The sequence below is a fragment of the Lolium perenne genome, chromosome 7 (assembly GCF_019359855.2).
Source record: "Lolium perenne isolate Kyuss_39 chromosome 7, Kyuss_2.0, whole genome shotgun sequence".
Taxonomy (NCBI): Eukaryota; Viridiplantae; Streptophyta; class Magnoliopsida; order Poales; family Poaceae; genus Lolium; species Lolium perenne.
The window spans coordinates 255,313,978-255,339,505 of NC_067250.2; the positions used below are offsets into that span (position 1 = coordinate 255,313,978).

The following is a 25,528-nucleotide window of genomic DNA, read 5'->3' on the forward strand; positions in this document are numbered from 1 at the left end:
GGCAATGGTGCGGCTGTGTGGTGCCTAATGCTGTCGGGAGCGTGCGGTGTACTGCGCGGCCGTGGCGGGATTTTGTTTCGTCTCTGGCGACGGCGGGCAATGGTCGGGGACAAGTGGATGTTTGGTGGGCTCCTGGTACAGTGGTGAAGCTCAGGGCGGAAGAGGGGGTCCAGGCGAGGTGCGAGGCAATGGGGCGATGCGTGCTCTGGTGTGCCCGTGGGCGGCGACCATGCCAACCCTCGCATGTCCTGGACGTCGTGGGCACGGCGTGTTCCCGATGCTGTGGCGTTCCTCTCCGATAATGGCTAGCCTAGGCTTGTCCAGTAGAGCAAGGTGGAGCTGGTAGACAAGGTGGGCAGGGCTGGAGTTGAGAGGAGTGAGAGATAGCAAGTGGCATGTGGAGCATGGCCGGCATGGCAATGGCATTGCCATGTCTTGCCATTTCTAGGGGTGCAATGTAGGGGCAAAGTGTTGGAGGGGACCAGGGGACAATGTTTGATCAAGTTGATTTCAGAAATTGGGCCAAACACTATTTCAAATAGTGAAATTTGATTTGGTTTGATTCTGCTCACAAGGTGTTTGACATAATGGCCGCATGAAATGAATTTTCAAAATTTTGAATGAAAATTTGTGGAGTTGATTCATAAGATCAAAGACACCCAATAGTGGTGGTGGTGTGCAAAATTAAGTTGGTTTACAAAATTTCAAAATTGGAACTAACTTGAATCTGTTAAAAAGTTCCAACTTTGTTTGAGCATAACTTTGAATCTAGCAAGAATTTGCAGGGGTGTGCTTTACCAAAGTTGTTGACCTTGATGTGGTCTTGGATGAGGTGCAAAGATTTGGAATTGTTTGGTTTGAAAATCTCTTAATACAGAGGCTCAAAGTAGGCATCAGGTTAAAAATTACAGTTTTGACTATTAGTGCATGTGAGCATAATTTGATTTCAAATTTGATTTGATTTGAGTTTCTTTGATTCCAAAAGTGTTTATAAGTGTTTAGTAACATTCTCCAACCAGTGGTGCAAGCCAAAATGGTCCAGGTTGATGATTTTCAAAAATGGCATAAACCATATGTGAGGGTTTGTGATTTTTCTATTTTATTTCTTTTCTTCCTCTTTGATTTTCTTTGTGATCTTCAAAGGATCAAGGTTAGGGTTTTAGGTAGTAAACATAAGCACACAAACAAACATCATGGCATTCACACCAACAATTAAACATGAGTACTATGCATAGCTCATGTGTTGATAAAAGTTTTTGTTGGTTCTAAATTTTGAGTAATTGAAATTCTTCTTCTTCATTGATTTGAAATTTGGGATGTTACACCGAGTCCATAAATACATGGTCCAACTTCTCATATATTGGCTTTAGGAGACTGTTTGTCCAAGTAAATTATCTCCGAGCCATCTCCACCTTTCTTAAATCCAAACTATCAATGTCATCATTGAATAAAAAATGCTAGTGGTTGTCAAATCTGTCTTTACTCTTCTCATGAGGAAATCTTAGTAAATTAAAATCCCCCCTATAAGAATATGGTATGGATTATCTATCGCCAAATTTACCAACTCACGAAGGAAGGCAGGTTTATGCCCATCCTGGGTAGCTCCATGCACGGCGACCATACCCCATGTAAAATTATCAGCTTTATTACAAATATGGAGTTTAATATGAAAATATCCACCCGAATTAGCCAACACATACATGATGTATGTTCTGACGCCTAGTAATAAGCCACAAAGCGGGCACGCGCGGACGAGAAATCCAAGTAAAGTCAGCCCCACCCAAAAGGCGGTTTAGGAAACTTTGTGAGTAATCTCGTCTCCCCGTTTCGGAAATGCCAATAAATCCAAACGATGTCCCTAATGCAATCATCAGTGTTTAGCCTGTTCTCGAAGACCTATGCTATTATTAAAAATGACATTCATTTAGAAACAATTTGAGATTTAGTTAGATACATGATCAATACGTTAATTTGGGGTTTCGTTCCGGTAGTATGGAGGTACAACCACCGTCCTAGCCACCCGATTACAGCCTAGTCCTCTACTTTGAATAAATTTGTAACTAAGAAGGGGAATTTGTGTATTTGCTTTGATTTAAGGAAATGAAATTGGTGGTTACCAAAATTTGCTAATAATTTGCTCATTTTACTCTTGATTTGCTTGGATATTTTTTCCCAACCTTTTTTTTGGTATGGATATGTGTTATATATATGTGAATTCAATTTTTTGTGCTGATATATATGTCTATTCTGCCAATTTTGTATAAGAAACCTTGTTTTTATCTTGTAGTGTGTGTTCCGAATAAGTTTGGGTACACAATGGCATCACAAGCTTGGGATGCACATGATACGCTCTCAGGACTGTCAAGTCATGTGACAAAATTGGAATCCTTTAAGTCAAAAACAATCATGGATGCTGGTCAAATTTGCTTTTGCCGATTTTCCTAACATATGAATAGAACTTGTATATGGTATCATAGATTGTCAAGTTCCCGTAAACATAATTATTTCTCTCCCAGCATCTTACATAGCATATAAATGGACTCACAGGAGAATCTAAAACTGTATAGTGGACCAAACTTATGAATACTAATACTCAAACTAGAGCGGAAGACAGTTGATGGGGCATTAACAAAACCCCATGTTCCCGTCGTCTGTTGTGCATGTGAGGCAAGTGATGATTAGTACCAGCTTAAGTAGATACACAAGAAAACCTCTCTCTAATTCATTGAGAATCTTACAACCGTTTCTTGGATGCTACATTATCACTATTCCAGGTTGTTGATTAGTTTCTGACGCTAAAGAAAATAGCTAGCTACTTGATCCTGTAGACCTGAAACAGAAAAATGAAGTGATACTCCATAACTGTTTGCAGGTTGAGTTAGCTGCCTAGATAGATTTGATAGCGGGTTAACAACGGAGGATCTTAGACAGTTCTGGGTGCTTAGGTTGTTCGATCAGGTTACAAAATATTCCTATATCTGCTTGTTGATTGCTTGTGCTGTTGTGCTTGTGCGTATATACGCATACTGATTGTGCACACCGCGTCCATTAACTAACTAGATCATACTCTGAAACACGATATTCCTGCTCGGTCGCTAGCTGCGGCGCTGCCGCAAGAAACTCACATATGATTCATATCCTGATTTCGAGGGGCGGATACAGTTAAAGGGCGGCAGCAGGCAGCCGATGGCCTTCGCGCTAGGCCGCTAGCTCTAGTTAATTAGAGGTTTGTGGCCGCAGGGTAGGATCGGATCAGCTAGCCGGAGTCCGGTACACGGAATCCATCTACAGAGTATGATGCATGCAGATCCGCGGTTCACACGCTGGATGGGGATAGATTAACTAGCATCCCCGTTCATGGATGCATGATCAAGAAGTGTCCCTGAGATACGGTCGACAGAGATGATGTTCCATATCGATTGAAGTGGACCTCGCCATTTTATTTCTGGCAGCCGTGGTGGTAGTACTCCTACTGTGTACTAGTTAATTACTGTACAATAGATGAGACACCAGTTGTCTTTCTCACGCCCCATATCAAAGCATCTTCTACTGATATTAATTAGAGGAACATTGATCGTTACAATATGTATTAACACTTAGACAAAACAAAACAGGATTTCGGCTTCAGCGTCAGTTAATCGACGCTGATGGTGACAAGTGATGCAGGGTCCCAACCTGCCCGATGGTTCTTCTCGTTCTTTGTGGTTAGTTGAGGAATCAAGTTACAATGAAAAGCTTGGTGGCGACGACGACACGTGTGGAGGGTGTCATTGCGGGGCGCAGTCGGTGCAAGCCTTGCATAATTCCTTTGTGAAAATTGTTGAAGTTGGAGTTTTTGTCGTTCGCACTGCAGACAACTATTTGGCATGGGATGATATGGACCTCTTGAAGTCACTAAGAGGTTTGCTATTTGATGGTCATCCACTAGAAAGTCGGAGTCGCGAGTCGGATATGATGAAATCTTGGGAAAACATCATCGTTCTTTTATTCACAGTGGGGTTTTCCCCTTTGTGTATTGGTAACCAGGTTTGACGTGGAGTGCCGTGGCCACTATCGCATTTCATGATGAATAACCTTTGGCTTGTATTTGGGTATTTGTCTGATGTTCTCTAATAAACCGTGCATCTCTCTTCTTGCTTAATTAATATTGTTCCTTTTTTCTTAGGATTACAAAAGATTCAAATGAAAAACTTTGAAACAAATTACGCCACCCTTACCGTTAAAACGAACGCTACTCCTCAAGGCCGATCCTGAGGTGACACAAACCGTAGGCTTCCCCACCCCTTCCGCTCACCGTAGCCGTGTCGATTCAAGATCACCCCGAAGGTGGTGGATCATCTAGATTAGGGGTATGGGTTGTACAATGTTTGTCGCGATATGGCACTCTCGACGGTGGTGCCCGTGAGGGTGTTTCACGAGAACATTCACTTGCTGATAACTATAGGCTTCGTAGTGCTTGCAAGACCATCATGAAGCCCTGGATCTTGCGTCACCATCACTCGTACCACCGTCATTATGTAGTTTCGATGCGAGCCATGGAAGCCACTGGCCACTCACAACCCCACATGCCATCCATATTGCTTCTGAAGGCCCCTAATGGTGTGGCCATGTGGGATATTGCATCCATTGTCAGTGATACATCAACTGGCTAGGTGTGTTGCTCGGTTATCTGCAACTGTTATAAGGTTGATGTGCCTTGTGTGGTATGATAAGATGGTGATGGGTGATGCTTCAGGTGAACGCTCAATATCATTTCAGTTGCACTGAAAATGGCGATGCTCTATGGTAATGGTCTCCACCTTGGAGGCGTTAGATGGCAACAAACCGCGTGTACACAAACTCTTTGGGACTTCAAGCACAAAGTATTGTGGAACATGTAACTTTCCCCAAATGAGTGACTCCGGGTTATATCGAGCTCTAGGGAAAATATTAGAACCATCTCCCTTCCTGTTCTAGCAACATACAAAGAAAATATAAATACCTTGTGTCCCCAACACAGCCATGATAGTTGTAAAGCAACAAAGCATATTAATGAGATGAAAATAATAGTAAATAAAGCATTAAATGTGAATGCAGCAATGCAAGAAAAGTGTCTTTATCGTGGGACTAATATGCAAACTATAAATGCAATAGAAGTAAATATTTTTTATATGCGGAATAAATAATTGTGTAGAATATAAGTGCAAGAAAAGTAATTAAAAGGTGTTTCTTATGCGAAAAGATGGACCGGTGTTCTGGGGTTCACTTGAATACTCTCTCGTAAACATGGGAGCAGAATTATAGCTTTTCTAGACAAGATAATACCAATACATCTTTTGTGTAGTGTTTGTTCGGTATTCTTATGTGCATCATGTTCTAACATAGCTATGATGCAACACACCCCTCTAAAACTCTTTTAGTAGGAGAAAACTTCGCATACTGAGGATTAAGTGGCTGCACAGAGTATTGATTTAGGTACTTTTACATGATGTTGGATCTCTCATGCACTATCTCGAACAAACAAGACCATCTTTTTCTATCACTAGAGCATGTCATATCATATACTATTCCATCCTCCCTAGTGAGGTAAACAATAAAAAGGTAAAAACATAGTACTTCGCAAATTTTCTATCACTATCCTACTACCAGTTTACTCCAACTATAACACACATGAGTTCAGATACTACAATTCTACATCAGAGAGCCCTAAGAAAAACTATAACACACGTGTTTTCCCTCTCGAGCTTTAGAATAGTAGTTCATCAGAACTCGTACACGTGAACGGGGTAATAATATGCATCTACAAATACAGCAAATACATACTTAAAATTACATCTCATATCTCATTGAATAATCGTAAGATCCTCCATAGGGTAATTACATAGATGACCATAATCATGTTAAGCAACTCATATGGTTCTAAAACATTCATAACACATAGAGAGAGATAGATCAAGTGAGTGCCACAAACCCTTATCTTGGGATGGACTACTCACTCTTTCTCATGGAGACGATGCAGATGATGCAGGAGGAGTCGAAGGAGCAACCGTGGTGGCTCCGGCGGCATCTCCCCCTCCAATCTTCTATGGAGGTGAAGTTAATTTGTTTCTCTGTTTTCGTATTTCCTGTGATGGTAATTAACCGATTTATACATTAGATATGTTCCTACCATAGGCATATTGTGGTGGTAACCCTGCCACAAATTAAGCATATTGTGCAACCCAATTAGATATGTTCCTATCATAGGAGGCTACCTGCAATGAGTCGCTTCTCATGAGTATAATTTATAGAAGTTCATCCTAGAATAACCACTTGAGTAGATCACACTCTTGGCAGGCTGTGATAAAAATCCAGTAGATATACCACCCACCTCAAGGAATTCTTGTGCAGCTCTCCACACCATACTTCATTGACCATCATGTCTCACGGGTGGTAAAATCGCATCTTATATGTTTTTTACCCTCCGGAGATGGTGTGTTCTCTAGCGTGCGACTTTTGAGTTAGCACAAAGTATGTGTGTTTCGATGACTTTGGCACGTTTTGGTTTTGATGTGAAGCGTAAGGGCCTGCTCCATGGTGGCTTGCTGCGGCGAAGTTGCAGCAGTTGTCACCGGTGAGATGGGTGACGTACGGTGCACATTATAAGTTATTGGGCAGTTCATCCGTATCAAGATGTGTTTGCTAGTAGTATTGTTGAAGGTGTTGTGCCATCTTGTGGTTCCTCTGTTTAGTTTATCCGCCTGGCGTACATATAAGTAGTCATTTTCGCTCCCCTGCAAAAAGAATGTTATTTTTGCTATTTCCCTGTAATTAAGTAATCACAATACCCTTTTTGGTCTGTTTTTTCTCACAAACAGAGTTTCTTGTAATTAATGAAATTACGTGAGCCACACTATTATGCACGTTCTCATATGCGGACCGCGTCGCCGTCAGCGTCGGTGTCCTCTCGCCCGACATGCATATCGACAAAGTATCTGCGTAATCTGCTAAAGCATCACAAAATGGTGGGCAGGGGAACATAGGCCCTCCTCTCCAAATGATGCTTAGCTACGCTTTCGGCCAAGAACGCCGCGCTTTGGCTTAGTTTAGTGCCGGTCAAATCGTGTATGATCCCCTAAACCCCTCCCCTCGATCTCCATCGTCTCTCCCGCTGGTGTGGCTTGGTTATTTTTATTCATTCTCGGGCTGCGAGTGGGTTCATGCATGGGACGAGGGGCATTTCCTCGTGCCCACTGTCTAGGGTTTCCACTAGCTGCCTAGCGTTTACAAAAAGTGCCTCTAGTTTGCTTGGAAACTTCCAAGTTGGGAAACGGGTAGGGCTACGGAGTAGGTTTTGATTTTTGTGGGACGATTCCAATAGAAAGGAACATCGTCGACGTGTTGAGAAGTTTTTTGCCTAAAATATTAGCTACGTTCTCATCTACTACCAATAATTCATAGTTGTATCTATTTTTTGTTTATAGAAGTGAGTTCCAAGTTGTCGATTCTGAAGTTTGTTTTTTCCATCCAATGTAACTCGAATAGTTTCATGGTAGTATCTACTACCTCTACCCATAAAAATATATCGCAAGTTTGCCTAAATTTTGATTTATCTAAATAATTTTTTAGTGTAAAGATACATCTAAATTTAGACAATCTCCGAGAACCTTTGATAGACATAGGAAGTACTTTGTAACGAGCAGTTTGGTATATTAAAAAAACTACGATTCGTGTCAAGCGATTTAGAAATAACAATTTGCTATGATTAACTTTATATTGTCAGCCTTATCTTATTTTTTTAGATAAAGGAAATATATTAATATCAAAAGATATCAATTACACTCAGGTTCTGCAACAACGCCCCACCCTAATAGCAGTACGGATGCACACGGCCAAAAAAAGAATAAAGAAAACTAAAAAATAAAAGTCCTGCCACAACCTTCTAGACCTAGCAACAGCAATACAACCACCATCGTGACAACACCTGAAGTATAGACTCTCCAAAAGCGACGCCTCCAAGAAGGAAACAGTGCACCAGCGTCGTCGTCGCCCGACCAAAGGTTTTAGGTTTTCACCTTGAAGATAGTCCCCACTCTCAAAACAATGCCACCAACAAAAACATTGCCAGGCAGAAACCACTTAAGACCAGACCTTAGGTTTTCATCCTGAGAGGTAAGACTCTGAACTTCCCCTTTGCTTAATACCACTGCTGCAGAGCCTGGAACGCCAAGCAGATCCCTCAGTATCACGGAGATTCGAACCTTCTTTAACTAGTCCACCAATCCGGCCTTCATGATATTCCTTATTCTGACTTCACCATGGACAAAAAGTCACCTAATGTCAACACAGAATAGAGCTTTGCGCCGCTCTCTCCGAAACCAAACGGCCGGAATAAAAACATGGGTGCGCACGACCGAATACTACCTAATCCAGCAAACTCCACTGTTCCATTCACCGGTGGAGCTTTCCAGAACTCATCTCTCCAGCTAGATCAAAGCAAACCGATCTCCGGAAGATCTTCATCCTCGCTTGCGAGAAACCTGAGGACCGCCACCAAAAACAAAGCAAGATCAGTAGCCCCATGCCGCCAATCCCTCCTGTCGGATCACCAAGAAAGAGGACAGCGGCCCGGATCATGCGTACCACCGCCGAACCGTTATCGGTGGGGGGGGGGGGGGGGGCGGAGGCCGCCACCACTCTACTGAATCCTCCATGGCTACCGACGGAGACCCTCAGTCCCCGACCAAGTAGCCGTGCCGCCCGGCTTCCTCCACCGGCGCTTCATCACCTCCCATGGAATGCCGCCGCGGAAACCCTCTTCTCCCCCTCGTCGATTCGATGGAGGGGGTGCCGCCACCACCGCCAGAGCCAGGCCGGGACCGGGGCCATTGCCGGGGACGAGGCACGGGGGCCGGGGCTGATGCCAGCGCCGGGGTCGGGGTCGGGGCGGTAGCGGCTGAGGGGCGATTGGCGGCGGGCAGCTGTGGGGCGCGGGGGGAGGAGGAGCCTCCGCCGCCGCCCGGGGGGGTGGGGGGAGAGGAGGAAGGGTATGTCTATCAGCCTTATCTTATAGCTTGTGAAATGGATAGTCTATCTAGCCAAACTCGTCGATATCTCTTTTTAGCTTATTCATTTCACCAGCTACTGTATAAGATAGGGCCATTTCTATGAAAAATCTATTTCGACAAAAAATAAGCTTTTTAAAGTTTGACACAAAATGAACTTGTCTAAAAAGTAATTAAAAAACCCTTTTCATGAAGCTGTGACCCAAGGAGTCATTCTTGAGGTGGGGTATCACGCAAAGAGATTAGTTTGTGAACTGATTTAGAAACGGGGCTATTTGGTGCTGACTTATGGAGATTAGGTATTTTTTACCATTTTCGTCCGTTCATGTGTATCTCAACTATGGGCATCTACATCTCAAAAAAAAGGAAAACTATGAGCATCTAGTTGTGGAAAATGTTGTGGCACATAATTGTGTGTACAATATCATAATAATGGAGAGCGAAGAGTGAAGGAACGGGCAAGTCAGCTGCAGCAGGTGGGCAAGTGGCGCACCTTTATATGTAGCATCGGGGCGGCATAATCCCACCCATCCTCCTCCTTCTCTCCCACGACACACCAGACCACACCAGCGACACCACGCGGCCTCACCTCACGCGCAGAGCTAGCGACCGCCCAGCAACCGACCAGCTCGCCGGAACAGCGGCAGTCGATCGCGAAGCCGCGCACGCCGATGTCGACCAGCTCCAATGAGTCCCCGGCAGTGTCCGGCCTCGACTACGACGACACCGCCCTCACCCTCGCCCTCCCGGGCTCCTCCCCCGACGACCGCAAGCCCGCCGTGGGATGGCCGCCAGTGCGGGCATACCGGCGCAACGCGTTGCGTGAGGAGAGCGTGTGCAAGCTCGTGAAGGTGGCCGTGGACGGCGCCCCCTACCTGCGCAAGGTGGACCTCGCCGCGCACGGCGGGTACGAGGCGCTGCTCCACGCGCTCCATGGCATGTTCGTGCCCTGCCTCGCCGTCGTCCGCGGCGACGGGGAGCTGGGTTGTAGGCTCCTGGATGCGTCCACCGGCGCCGAGTACGTGCCCACCTACGAGGACAGGGACGGCGACTGGATGCTCGTCGGAGACGTCCCATGGAAGTAAGCAAAGCAAACTTTCCCTAGCTAGCTGCCTCTTCCTCTCTCACCAGCTATCGTCCTAGCTAGTTCTTCAAGATTTGAGGTCTCCATCAACAAATATGCTTATCTTGTTCAAATCATGCCAATGCAGAATGTTCGTTGAGTCCTGCAAGCGGATCCGACTCATGAAGACCTCCGAGTCCGTCAGCTCAGGTAACAACCCAGGATCATGTCCTACAAGCTGCCACGACCTGCATTGATAATTAAAGACGAAGAACATAAACAACTCATGACGATTACTAACCCTATTTCCTGATTTGTTTGATGCAGCTCCAAGCCCATCTTCTCAATGATGACTCGTCCGAATTCGATTCAAATTAAACGTGTGCACTGGAAGAGGCTTGGCTGATCAGGTCCTCCATGTACCCTATACCGTAGGATATATACACATATACCAGTGACATGCTGTACAGGCCAAATGGAACTTCCTCCTCTCGATCTATCTCTGGTGCTCAGCTCTGCCGTCGACCACGACGGCGGCGAGGATTGAGAGAGGGAGTGAGGCACCAGTCCTTTGTCACGTGGAGTAGTTTTTTTCTTAGTTTCTTCCATCTCAATCGGTTTCTCAGGTTCTCCGTTGCCACGGCCTTGTGTGCAAGGGACGTATACACGATATACATCATGTATTCATGTTGTTGCTGTCGTTGTTGGATTGTTGTGTCTTGCTGCCTTGTAAGGTCACAAGAAATATACGAGTACAGTACCTGCCATATATTTCTTTTTCGGAAAGTCCATGCTTGCCATATATTTCTAGGGCAATTATTTCGTTCCCTGCCTGCTGCATGCCTCCGTGTCATCTTTCATATCAACGCTGCACTATTGCTATGTGATGTTCTTTTGGTCGGAAACTCTGCTCTTACTAATTCGGTAGACAGATGGTTGCTGTGGAAACCAGTCGTGGGAGGAATCTCTGTGCTTGGACGATTGAGCGCCGGAGGAAATAGGGCAGAAAACTATAAGGTCCACTTGCTCTCTTTGTTTTTAGTGTACAGCCATACGGTGCATTTTATTTAGAAAGCCAACAACTTACATTACTGATTACAAATGTTATCATTAAGCTTGGTGAAGAACCATCCCAACTAACTACAGAATTAGAGACATAAGGCCATGTAGAATGAGAAGTGCTTAGAGAAAAACTAAACTTTTTCTACGTACTGATGCCTATTTATACATGAGATGTGATTAATTAGGCATCCATCTAGTACAGATAAACACCAGTGCTTAGACGAAAATCAGTTTATTTTTATAATAACTTCTCTAAAGCACCTTCCATTGTACATGCCCTAAAAATGCCTAGCCAGTTGGTACTCCACTTGGTTGGCTTCTCTTCTACAATGCTCAAACGATATAGCATTAAACATATGCGCATTCATAAAGCATTCAACTAAAATAGTTACTGCAGAACAATGGCCTGCATTACGACAAAGCGGGGAAAAAATGACCGTTTGCGGGGGGGACGCACCTGCGACGCGTCCGCCCGCCGTGGCCGTCCGCCGCCGCCCCCCCTCCTCCGGCGTCCCAACTCCCTCCAACCTCTCCTACCTTCCCTGCCACCTCCCTCCACCTCCACCCTCCCTGCCACCAAACTTTTCCCCAGCTTTTCTTGGATTTGCGGCGCCTTCAGCCTCTGCTGGGAGGTCTCCAAGATCTGGCGCGGCCGCTCCCTTGCGGCCCCTCCGCTCGCCGACGGTTTACTGGGCGGGCCCTACGGCAGCTCCAGAGCGTGGTCATGGTGCCGCCCTCCCTCAACGAGCCTTCCCCTGCGGCGCATGTCTCTATCTGCAAGGCGTTGACCTCCTGGCGCCGTGCGGGGTGCCCGTCCACCTCGGCCCGATGGCATCCGCTCCGGCAGGCCTCCTCCGCTCTTTTGCCACATCCAAGCTCCCGGCTTCAAGTCACGAGCACAAGACGGTGCGTTTAAATGTGCCTGCACCCTGCATTCAAGACGAAGTAATCTTCTCCCCACCGCGTCGCCTCGTCGCCTAGGCTCCTTCACCCCCGCCCTTCCCGGAATCGACGGGCCCAAGAGCGATGATTGATGAAGAGGGATGGACGCGAGTTATGTTGCGCCGCACGGCGTGAGGCCCGAAGAGTTGCGGCCCTCAAGCTAGTTCACCGCCGCCCCATCGCCTCCTTGCCTCCCCTGTCTACAAGAAGGAGCATGCGTCCATGTTTTCGCTGCAAGTCCCCAGAACACATCGTCGCTGCCTGCTCTCGTCCACGCTCCCGCAGGCCACCCTCGCTTCTCCCTCGGCCGCGTCGTACGTCCGTGGTGAGCGCGCCTCCCCAGGCTGTGGCAGGCATGGCGTTCCTCGGCCACCCATCCACGCGCATGGAGGAGGACTCTTGCAACATCGCCACCTCCTACGACCTCGACTGTGAGCGCCTCGACTCGGAGAACTCGGCCATCGTGGCTTGGGTGCTGTCCGCGCCCTCGGGGACGGACCACACTGATGTAGAAGATGTTTTCCGCCGCAAATTTCGCATGCGCGAGTCGGAGCTGATGGTGAGCTCCCACTTCCCGCAGCAGTACCTCGTCAAGTTCTCCTCCGCTGAGTTGCGCGACAAGGTGATGCGCGCTACCGAGCGCTACAATTTCAAGCTCGACAGCCTCGACGTCCACTTCCAGCCATGGCGCGCCGTGTCCAACGCCTACAACGCCGACCTCCACTTCCGGGTTCATGTGGTCGTCGACGGGCTGCCACCCTTTGCGTGGAGGCCGGAGATAGTGGACCAGCTGGTCGGACGGAAATACGCGGTGCAGCGCCTCGACGAAGGCTTCACCACCATGTAGGACACCTCTTCCTTTCGCATGTGGGTCTGGACGCCGTCCCCGCATCGCATCCCCAAAGTTCTATGGTGCACCCTCGTCAACAAGGCGCCTGGCTTGGGCAAGCTCTAGTATCATGACACATAGGTGGGTGACTCTTGTTTTGGTTTGATGAGTAACATGCTTGGGTGTCATGCCCTCATCTATAGGAATCCTTTGAGAATGAGGTGGCATAGCTTTAAATGCAAGTAATGTAGATATTTTTATCCTATGTGCCATGGATATTATCCTCTCATATGATTTGTTTTTGGATAGCCAAGTGGCATTTGTAAGTAGATGTCTTGGAAATGCTTTTATACTTGTGAATAATGTACCATATCATATATGATTGGATTTATGATATAATATTGGTCAAAAGGTCTAGGTTGAGGTTATTCCTCAATTTTAGATAGTTGGTGTTTGATTTCACCAAGGCATGATCATATGAGTTTCAAAATACTCATAGTTAGTTTTATTCAAATAGTTTGAACTATAATCTGTAATGTAAACGGATTTAATTTTATGATATTCTATATATTTAATAAGTTACGATTTAAGTAAGAATGTGTGGCTTTTATGAAATTTAGACCCTGTGGTTTACCTTATTTATAAGTGAATTAAATTACACACAAAGGTAGCTGCTAACTTTTAAGTGTTATTAAGTTAGGGTTGATTCTTAAAGAATGTGTTGTTGTAAGGAATACCATGTTATGATCATTTATAAGATTTGGTATTTGATCATCACTGAAAGTGTTGTGTAATAGTTCTAGTTCCATTTGATCCAACATATGGATCAAATTATATCTACCCAAAACAAGATTTTAGCAAAGGTCACATTGAGGTTTATAGCACTTGACTTGATGAGCTACTTCAGTTCCCGCAAGTCAAGTAAAACTTCAGTTACTGTGACAAGTTTTATTTCAAAGCACGAAAATTCCCCGGATTTTCTATGCATGAATGCAATGCACACAACTCTATTCTCTCTTTTTGTAGCTTCTAAACCTGGGATATTACAACAACCCTCTCCAAAGTAAACTAGATAGGTCCGGTAAACCAAAAATAAGATACACTAGCAAAGTCTCGTAGACGTTTCCTTTATTTACACCATTTAGCGGTGCTTTCCAACATTCGATTAAACCTAAGTTTTCTAGGGAGAAATCTTACCATACTACAATCCGTAATCCGAATCGGAGGTATCACCGCCCTCCCGGTGGCTTCTACCTGTTAGGATAGGTGTCACGCATGCAGTTGTTCCTTGTGGTAACCCCTTGAGGTATAAAAGGAGGTCCATAGCTCAGTAGAAAGAGGTTTGCCCGAGTTGAGCACCAAGTTGTTGTAAGGACGAGAAGGAAGAGGGAGTCCCAACTCCCTATGTATGGCGAATGGAGATAATATTCAGACAGGAAGGACGTAACGGTTTGAACTGCGCGCCTAGGGTTTGTGCTGGTAAAAATGGTGCGAGACGTTGTGTTGTGCTGGCCCAGGTTGGAGCACCTCATGCCTACTTCCGACCATAAAAGAGGGCGAGGACCCCGGCGTACTCATTCCAGGGAAGAGACGCACCAATCAACATCAACTCAAAGAAGAGGTGTAGTTTGTGCGCCCCAAACAAACTAGAAAAAACAATGCAGCCCAGCTTTGTGCGCCACACAGTAACCAATCCAACTGCCGCTCAAGCGTTACGCCTACAACAGAGCCACCAAAATAAACTCCCAGCAAGAACATCAAAGCAAAGACATGCGAAGAAAGCCTGAAAATACTGCAAAGCAAAACAAAACAACATGGCCACCAATGCAACCCCCTACAAGTGCATGCTACAACACCAACGGATGACCCACGGGCACGCATAAACGCCGAAGACCACCAATAAAACATAGAATGCATGTTGATTGCATGACCATAGCTGCATGACAACCGCAAATGTCGGGAACGAAGAAGAATATTATGCGATCAATTGAAGAAAAGGGTAGAGGACAAAAAAAAGACATTAGCATTATGCAATTGCCAAGATGTGCACAAAAACTTGGCAACAAGGATCCAACACATAGCTCAGCTGGTTAGACCAATCCCAAAATGTAGCACACAGAATTTGACATCTACAAACGACGCTTCTAGAAGGAAAAAACCAATCGCGACCCATCCAGCCAAAGAAATGAGGTAGAAGCAATGAGAGGCCACACAAGCAGAATGCAGCGTATACAAACACACCCATGGACGCTGACATGTCACCAAACAAGGACCATGCAGGAGACCCGCCAGCCGAATCGGTAAGTCGGGCAACGCCCGACGCAATCCGGGTGAAGTGGTGGCGCGGTTTGGGTGGATAAGGGCCCCTGAGCTGTGTGGCGTGCAGGCCACCACACACAAGCGACACCCATGAATGAGCGGACTACACCATTAGCCGTTGGAGCAATGCGTTGCAGATCTGGCACAAAAACTATGTATTTTTTGGGCTTCCAAAAAGAGGTGTGAAGCTCAAAAAATAGATTAAAAAGGAAAGCTACGACTTTTAGTACTAGTATATGAATATAACTAGGGAATGTGTGCCCTTCCCACGTGGTCGCGTGGCGGCACGCAAGACGCAAATGCAGGAGGAAGGAAAGGTGCCACATGTCACGCAACAAGCTCCTTGGCTGCCTCTAGCCCACGCGTGTTTATTACTAGATGCACCACTCCGCTGCTAAGTGTCCCACCATTTGCTGCTGATGCATGCGCTCGCTCCGTTTCCATGCTGATCCATGTGCTATTATTAAAAAGTCATGCACCAAATTTTCTGTCCCATTGTCGCATTTTTCTTTTATTTTATTTAGTGTAACATAATAAATACAACTGGACAATATAGAAAAGGAGAAAAAATAAGTTGTGACCTGCCTAAATCGAAGACATTGCCATGCTATCGACGCAGTGCCGTGGCTACCCGATAGACATTGTCATTTTAAAACGAGGGAGAAGATTTGCCATTTTCATTAAATAAGCAGAAGGTTTTAGAGACAATGGCCTAGGCAGGGCCATAGGCCTTTCAAAATGGGGAATTAATCTCCCGGAGTTACATTTTCCAAAAACTTGGCCCCAGCCAGGCATCGTGCCCTCGCTTCCTTTTAAATTTTAATCCTAGAGATCACAAGGAAAGTTGGTGATGCAAGGTGTTGAATAACTCTAGCATTACGCTCTTTCCATAATTTTCAATGAACAAGCGTAATAATGAGGCCATTGCTTTCCCTGTTTTGCCATGCTGGAGAGAAAGCTTCATCCACCATTCCTCAACCGAAGCCTCGGTGGTCCAACTAATTGGAGCAATGTTGTGGCAACCACACCATGCGAGGATTTCCTTCCAAATCCTAGTAGAGAACCGACATTTGTAGAGAAGCTAACCTGGCGATTCGTGCACTTCGTTGAACAAAGGGAATTTTCCACTATTTTGACAACCCCATAGTTTGAGGCGGTTCGTCGTCCAAATCCTATTTTGCATGACCAACCAAGCAAAAAAAAGTACATTTGGGAGGAGTCCAAGTCTTCCAAACTGAAGCGTTAAGAGAAGTGGAAATCATACCCTCAAATTGCATCGTGTATGTCATCTTGGCTAGATAGAAGGTAGGCAGGACCCGGGTCATCTCGCGCGAGGCGACTCCGGGCGACTCTAAACCCTAGAAAAAGAAGTCGGCATTCTTCCTCCTCCTGGCCGCTGCCGCCGCCGGGGTCGGCAGTGGCGGCCGCACCCAGCTACCGAAGGCGGAGGCAGTGGTGGCGCGCCCCCAAAGACTCTCCTTCGCGCGGAGGCGGGGTCTCTCAGGGGATTCGGTGGTGGGAGGCGGGTCCGGTGGCGGTGGCCTTTGGCTGCGGCCTCTGGAGCATGGCGGGGGCGCGAAGGAGTGGTGGATCTCGGCGGGGAAGAGGTGGACGACATCATTAGATCGGGCGGCGGAAGCAAAGTTCCATGGTCGCGAGGCAGTGGCGAAGAGGCTCAACCAGACTTTCCTTGCGGGCAGCAGCTGGACGTCTCCGCGTCGTGGGCATGCGTAGTTGCTCTCCCGATGGCTGTCATCCTTCACCGGCCGGGTTGGAGGAGGAAGATGGACCGCGGTTCCCAGCCATGGCGGCGACGTGGGGGGCGGCCGTTCTAACTTTTATGGTGGTTGTCCTAGGGTTCTTCTTTTGCGAAGATGAAGACCTTCTCAATGCCGATCTTTCTTCATCTAGCTGGAGTGATGAGTTTCGGAAGGCACCGACGGTGAATGGAACAGTGCATCTTTTGCCCGGAGTTCACATGATCGGGTGGTATTCGGTCGCGCGCACCCATGCTTTTATTCCGACCGTTTCGTTCTGGAGGGAGCGACGCGAAGCTCTGTTCTGTGTTGACATCAAGTGACTTTTTGGTCCATGGTGAAGCCAGAAGAAGAGAATATCATGAAGGCCAGAATGGGGAACTAGCTAAAGGAGGTTCAAGTCTCCGCGATGTTGAGGAACTTTCTTGGTGTTACAGGCCTCGCAGCAGTGGTATGAAAGTGGGAGCGGCAGCACAGGTGAAGTTCAGAGTCCTACCTTTCAGGGTGAAAACCCAAGGTCTGGCCTTAACTGGTTGTGCCTGGCAATGACCTTGTTGGAGGCATTGTTCTGAGAGCGGGGACTATCTTCAGGGTGAAAACCTAAGATCTTTGATCGGGCGACGATGGCGCTGGTGCACTGTTTCCTTCTTGGAGGCGTCGCTATTGGAGAGTCTGAATTTCAGGTGTTGTCTTGGTGGTGGGTGTATTGTTGTTGCTAGGCCTGGGATATTGTAGCGGGACTTTTGTTTCTTAGTTTTCTTTTTTTTTTGCTGTGTGCATCGTATATCCATTAGTGTGTTGCGTTGTTGCAGGCTGAGTGTAATTGGTATTTTTTGATATTAATATATTCCATTTTATCGAAAAAGTGTCATCTTGGCGGAGTAAGATCTATTGCAAGTGAATTTCCAAGGTATTTGTTGGTCTCATGTTGAGTGAGGTTTGTTTCGGAGACCACTTCCTAAAGAGTGACAAATTGTTGGATGTGCTCCATGCCAATGTCTTGTTTGATGTTGAGGTTTTTGACACAAAAAATGTTCTCTAGCACCTTTTTCAATGTGCAATATTTCCTCTTGGTTTTCTCATATATTTTGGGCGCTATATCATTTGTTCTAATGCCAGTTATCCATGGAGCTATCCAAAAATTTGCACTTTCACCATTACCAACTGTCACAATAGTCGCAGCCGTCAAGAGGTCCTTGTCATCCTTGTTGCACGGGTTTCCAAGGCAAATTCAAGATTTGCTATCATCAAACCACTCTTTCCATAACTATCGAAACCTTAGATAGGTAACAATTTTTCCAAGTTTAAGATGCCCAATCCTCCAAGCTTGGCTGGTCGGCAAACCTCTCCCCAATTAACTTTGCACTTTCCTCCGGTAACTTTGTTGCACCCCGCCCATAGATAAGCATGCAAAAGGGAGGTGATATTATTCATGACCTCTTTCGGTAGATCAAGGGAAGTGATGTGGTAGATGGCTTGTGAGGTGAGAACGGCATGGATAAACACGCGTCGCCCGGCAATATTGACATTCTTCCAATTTCCCATGGAAAATTTTCCGCTGATTTTGTCTTCAAGATTTTAAAAATCTAGTCTCCTTATTCTATGGACGGGTAGGGGCAGCCCCAAATACCTTGTTGGGAAGGAGGTTTGGGTAGTCGGGGAAGATTGGAACATCATGGAGGTCAACATCTTGGTAACAAATGGGGACAGTGAAACTTTTTTGGCAGTTGGTGACTAGGCCGGTGACATCCCGGAAAGACGTGAGGGTCGAGGCAATAAAGCGGATGTCCTCCTTTACCGATGCCACACAATAAAAGCCGCATCACCACAAAGGGATGTACGTGTGATAGAAGCTCTTCCAAGGAGAGGGTGAACAATGGCTTGCAATGTTGCTTTATTGAGAATGTGGTTGATGAGGAGGGGGTAAAGGATCCCCTTGTCGTAGCCCCCTCCCATGCCTAATGGGATCACGTGGAACCCCATTGAGTATAACGCAAGACGTAGAGGTGGAGAACATCGCCGAAACCCAATTACAAAATCTAGCCGGAAAGCCACAATGCCGAAGAGGGTCCAATAGATAATCACATCTCACTGAATCAAAGTTCTTCCTAATATCAAGCTTGAATAGGAGTCAAGGTGTTTTGGACCGATGGAGCTTGCGAGAGATTCCGAACATACAAAAAAAATTGTCGTGAATGCTCCTTTTATTGATGAAGATACTTTGGGCATTGGTCACAAGGAAGTTCATGTGAGGCGCAAGTCTAGTGGCCACCATTTTTGCGATAATTTTGGCAATAGCATGGATGAGGCTAATAAGCCTAAAATCATGCATCTCTTGGGCCCCATCTTTCTTCGGAATTAAGGCGATGTTCGCGGAATCGATCCAATGAAGGTTGCCAACATGTAGAGTGTGTAAACTGTGAAACACATGCATAATCTCTAGCTTAATGGTCTCCCAACATGATCTGTAGAACGCTCTGGTAAACCCATCGGGTCCGGGAGCTTTCTCACTAGCGATCCCAATGGTAGCATTTTTCAGCTCATCCTCGGAGAACAAATCTTCAAGACTTGAGAGGTTGTGCGATATGGGTCTTTTTTTTGAGAACCGAAGTAAAGTGGGAGTGAATAATCCTTCTCTTATCATCATGATTGGTAAGTGGTAACCCATCTGTTATTGTGCTTGAGTGAACTCTAAACTTGAGTGTGGCACTGTCACTGCTTCGTCGTGTAGTGCGTATTTTGTCCTGTCCATTGCGTGAGACCCCTGGAGATAGCTTCGTCTGCACGGGATCGCCATTGTCGTCTCCAACTCATCAGTTGTTGGCGTAATACTACATAGTACACAACTTCCAGGCTCAAATTGCTGAGCGGAGCAGTAGTAATCACGGATTATATGGGACAAATAGGTTACCTTTTTCTGTTGGAGTTTGTATTGCACGCGGCATGGGACAAATAGATGACATATATTTTGATTTAGGAGGAGATGAGAGTATTTGTTGAGACAAAAGTAGGATAAGATCAATTTGTAACCTTTTTCTGTTGGAGTTCCGATTGCACACACGGTACAGAAAATTATCTTTTGAAGTTCCCATTGCACACGGTACAGAAAAAATCTTCGCGTCATCGCCTTTCAAGCCTGCTACAAATACCGTCGTCGGAATCGGGATAGGTTCTGACCCGCAGCATGTCTTCACCCGCATTATCGCCTGTCACTTACAACGTCGCCGACGACGATGCTTCTTCTGACGGCCCCGCACCGGCGGGTTCCAACTTCACGTTGTTGTACGTCTGCAGTGCCGTCGCCACCTGCGTCTTCTTCGCTGTGCTCTACGTCTACTGCCGGTCGTGCTGCTCCCAGCGGCGCGCTCGCCGCGTCGTTGTCCCAGTGTAACGGTGCTGGTAAGAAGAGGAGGAGCGGCAGCAAGGGGAGGGCGGCCTTGACGTCGGTGGAGTGCATCGTATACCTGCAGGAGCTGGAGAAGGGCGACGTTGTGCGCCTGCTGCCGGCGTGCAGGCACTCCTTCGCCGCCGCTGCTGCTGCTGCGTTCGCCCCAGATGCTGGAATCGTCTTCTAATTATCAGTTTATCACCTTAAGTTCCATACTAAGTAGTACTTGAACAGAGGCAGCAAATGTTGCATTGCCTCCAACTGTCCATTCTGTGCAATAAATAAAAGGAACAATGTTACAGCCAGCATGCATTGCTTTGAGGCGCCTTTTGCAGCTTGTAATCCGGGTCCCCATTCCGAAAACTTATAAATCAATAAAATGAAGATGCCACTGCTGGTCCAAACGTTCACGGATGTTAACCTCAACCGAAAATTATTATTCCTCCATGTGAACTTGTCACCCTTGAAACTGAGGTCTTGCAAGTTGTACAAAACTCTGAAGTATCACCAAACTTATCAATCTGAGACTGAGGTTTTTTTAACACCGTTTTGCTTCTAAAAAACTATAGAGTGTGTGTCGTTAAAATCATCCCCACAACACTACAGAATATCTGATTGGTGGAGAAGCGTACGACATGAGTCTCCATGTTTCTTCTCAATGCTCTTCCCGTGGCTCTCCATCCATGCCTGTCAGCCTCCACATGAAACCATCCTTTCGACAACATCATAATCAAGGTTCATTCCGTCATTCCACCTCAAACTCACATTTATTATTTGCCCAGAACATTGCAAGGCCATCAATCTTTCCATCACAATTCTACACTATCATGTTAGCCATATCCGGCAGCATTCTAAACTTCTCCATTCTCGGAGTGTCAAGCTTGATTTCTGAAATTCTTATAATTTCAGCTATTTAATTTGTTTTTATTTTGAACCTCGGATTTAGCATTTTTATTCTTCCCCTTGACGATCGGTGGTATGGCAGCCCTTTTGTTATCTACCTTGATCGACGTCCCTTTCACATCCATGCATGTTGGGCTGGGCCTTGCTATTGGGCTGTCCCAAAACCCTTTCATGACCCTTTTCTCTTTCCGCCAGAGGACTAATGGATAGGTTTGTATTCTTCCTGTCGCGATAATTGTTATCCACCGTTGCAACAGTTGCACTAAAATCTTAACTTTTCTGATTACCCTTCGGTGGCGGTTTGTTATTTCTTTTCATCGATCTAGTCATCTCATCTCCTGCCTCTTTCTCTTCTAACCCCCATCACCCGCGTTGTTACCACCAAAAGATTTTGGCACTCCTTCCTCAAATACTCTTGGTCGCTTCTGGATAGGGAACCTTTGCTGCCATGGTTCGAGAAATGCCAATAAATTTCCCCATTGCCATGGCCCTAGCGTTGGCCATCATTTTGAATCAATGCTTTCAATCATTTTCCAAATTGTTGTTTTTCACCTTTGCCACATTTAATTCCACAACCTCTATCATCATTCCCGATGATACCAATGTGAAAAAAACTATGGGGGGAGCCCATATTAAAAAAATTGCCAGTTAATCTCCTCCTCACGCGTGAAATAGCAAACCCCCATCAAGGTATCGAAATTTTTTATTCCCCCTTTCACACAAAAACATTCTCCTACTACATTGCCAACATCCCCGACATGAACTTCCATGAACTTGCCAATTTTAGTACCTATATCCTCTACAGTAGCTTGATTAATCTTTCACAGAGGGAGCTTGAAAACATGGACACAAATTGGAGTTGTTTAATACTCACAATCTGCTACCCTTGTGGCTTATCAGGTGATTATGGTCGAGATCTCCGCAGACATGGATTCGCTTACGTGCGAGAGAGGAGGAGGAAGGGAGTGGCAACATGGGGTATGGTGGGCAACTTGGATGCCCCCACCCCTGCGCCCCCTCTTTATATAGGGCCGGTAGGATGCGGCAACCTTGCCTCCCCCGCCCCCCTCCAAGAATGTTGGCTGACGACTGGCGGGCGAAAAATATCGCCCAAGTCGACGCCCTGTCTCCTTTTAGGGTTTTCCTTGGGCTGGCCGCATGGGCCAAGGGGGGCTACTGCGCTTGTCCCATGTAGGCTAAGTAACTACTCCTTGTGTCCATGTGGGGCCAACTGTGGGACCCACCAGAACTTTCTAGAAACCTCTGGTACAATAATGAAAAACTCCCGAACATTTCCAGAACCTTAAAAACACTTTCCTATATATGAAACTTAACCTATGGACCATTCGAAGCTTCTCGTGAGTGTATTGTATCACATCCATAACTCCGAACAAACTTCTGCCTCATAATTTATGCATATCTCATTTATCCTACCATCATCGAGCGTTAAGTGTGTTACCCTACAGGTTCGAGAATACGTGAACATGATTGAGACACCTCTATGATGGACCTGTGTGAACAAAATTATTCCCTTGCATTCAACGAAGAACTTTGTCGGTTGAACCAAGATGTGGAAGATTTAAAAAATATTTTATTCCATTTCTTTTGTCTCGTGATATTTTAGTTGCCCGAGATTTGATAGTCAGTGCCACCTTACATAGTTCAATCTCGTTCATAGAAATTATGCTTTACTCGTTGATGCCTCCGATCCGGATTACAGGTTGTAGTATGGTAAAGCTTTTTCCCTAGAAGAACTAGGTTTAATCGAGCCTTGGAAAGCACTGCTAAATGGTGTATGAAGGAAACGTCTACAAGACTTTGCTAGTGTATTTTATCTTCAGTTTACCGGACCTATCTAGTTTACTTTCAAGAGGGTTGTGTTCAATGACGGAAATAGGCCAGGGTTAAGGTTTCACCTGCAGCTATGCATACATATATAAATAAAGCTCATATGTGTAATAAATAAAATATAGATAAGATATTTGTGGGTAGCACATCCGTAAATACCCTTGCCCCTGAAGCCAGAGGTGACAAGAGCCTAATGGTCCAACCATTATCTTTACAGCCGCAAGCAACAACAGTTATTAAGTAAATACAGACCAAAGCCTTAAGCTAGATGATTGCGATATGATCCCGAATGAATCACTAAACATGTACCGGTACTTTCCTCTTTCTATCACTGAGAGTTTCACGATAGCACGTCGTTGTCCACTCATTGCACCTCTTCCCTTGATCCTCTCTAATAACATGGGCACCTGCAGATCATCGAAGACGAGACAAAGAGATAAGGATACAAGATCGCAAAACTCATATTGAATCCTTACACATAACATAAGATTAGATGCACATAGTTGCTGCGAGGATTCACCCCAACCCGCAGCCCATGAGGACTACTCACACATAATATCAAGATCAACATAAACATAGAAATCATTATGCAAAATACTTGGATTGAAATCACAATATTCTTACAATGGTCGCCAATTCTCAAGGAGATCTCTATTACAATGGTGATGGCTATGGCTATGGAGGAGATGGAGGATGGAATGGATGAACTATGAGAATGGATCTCCTTCGGTGTGTTGCAGATGGATCTGGGGGATGGCGGCTTTGTTTGGTGACGAATGGCTCTCTTTTTAATGTCGGTCCCTTCACGACTTTTATAGTGTTTGACCTCGGGAACGCAGCCGTGGGTGGTACGGGCGGACGGTACGGGCAGGGTTTGCCCGTACCGATGCCCGTTAAAGCCCCTAGAACCATCTTTCCAAGCGTAGTTAACTTTGCCATGCTCCTGACGTGATTTTCTTCTGTAATTGTAGGTCCATTTGCCATTATGACGTGATATCCTGCACAACATCCAAAAGAGATTGTACATCTTTGCATTGATTAGGCATTAGTGACAAGTTGAGAGGTAAACTTAATCAATTTCTTGAGTTATCTAGGTGTTTAAATGCGAGAAAATATGGCGTATTTCACAGTCATCACTTGTACCATAATATAGCATTCTTCTATGACTAACTCATAAGTCACGTGCATACAAGCGATGCAGATTATGTGTTGCCGAGCGGGACGGAGTATATCTATCCACCACATGGATGGAAAAATCTCAGTCTTGATACATGCAACTCAACAAGTACTTTCTAAGATAACAACTTTTTATGATCACCCAGTTACGAAGTTAAGGTTGATGCCCAAAAGTATTCTTTCGGTTCGGTACTAGGGAGTAACATAATCTCATGGTCTAAGAATTGGAATACTAGAAATTTGAAAGCTACATCAATTTAAACATAATGTGTCACAGCCTTATTGCGTTGCTTAGTAAGGTCTTGTCCATCACAATATTCTCCTAATGATACTACCCCGTTATCAATGACAACACATGCTAAAGCTAGAAAACTTTAACCAACGGCCTAGTCTAGTGGGGGCTTAGTTTGGGCATTGTGTTTTTTTATGAAACCACACAAGTATTATGTTACATGTTCATACAATTCTAGCATGAAGTATAAATATTTATCATGAACGATCAAATAAAAATATTATTCTTTCCTCTAGAGCATATTTTCGATAGGATGACCGTACCGTAGGTCATTAAAACCCCAGGGATCATCTCTTTGCAATTTCTTCCTTTGGCCTGACTTCATACGCTTGGAGAATGTTTGGAAGGTATTTATTGCTTCCAATAATCATGTTTTAATGATTTATCCGTGAACCTCTTTATTTCTGGGAGCCTGTTGGAACAAGCAGAATATGTATGCGTCAGCATGGTAAAATGCTAAAATATTAACGCTACTTATGCAAAACCATAAGGACATCACCGTATAAAAATGCTCTCATCACACCTCCTGAAAAACTATATTCCCGTCACATCGATGACTAACACTGAGTGGCTCCTGCACACGCCACGAGGACAAATTGGACAATGACTAACGCCTAGTTAATTATGGCGTAGAATTTTTTATATTGTAAACTAATCTAATAGGAAAATTTTGTCTAGCATGAAATTATAACATTATGTTGAACTGAAGTATTCCTTATAGGGAGTGTGGCTTGCCAACAAGGATTTCAGATTAGGTATAATTGATCATCTAGGCTGGTTTCTTCTATCAGAACGTAATTCGTAGGCGGTTCCTCCACTCGTGCTACCCTTGGCTAAACAAACACTCGTCGATCCAGCGAAATGATGGTATCAATCTGCCGCATTGGAATTAGAGTTTCATGAGCACATGTTCGTGATATGACAAA

The 25,528-nt window shown here is 45.5% G+C and overlaps 1 protein-coding gene across 1 annotated transcript; it reads left to right on the forward strand.

Annotated features, from left to right (window-relative positions):
* The first annotated feature begins 9,557 nt into the window (after nt 1-9,557).
* On the forward strand, nt 9,558-10,875 carry LOC127313451 (auxin-responsive protein IAA23). Its single transcript, XM_051343951.2, has 3 exons — nt 9,558-10,104; nt 10,235-10,296; nt 10,414-10,875. The coding sequence occupies exons 1-3, from the start codon at nt 9,695-9,697 to the stop codon at nt 10,434-10,436; spliced, it is 495 nt and encodes a 164-aa protein (XP_051199911.1). The 5' UTR covers nt 9,558-9,694; the 3' UTR covers nt 10,437-10,875.
* The last annotated feature ends 14,653 nt before the right edge of the window (nt 10,876-25,528 follow it).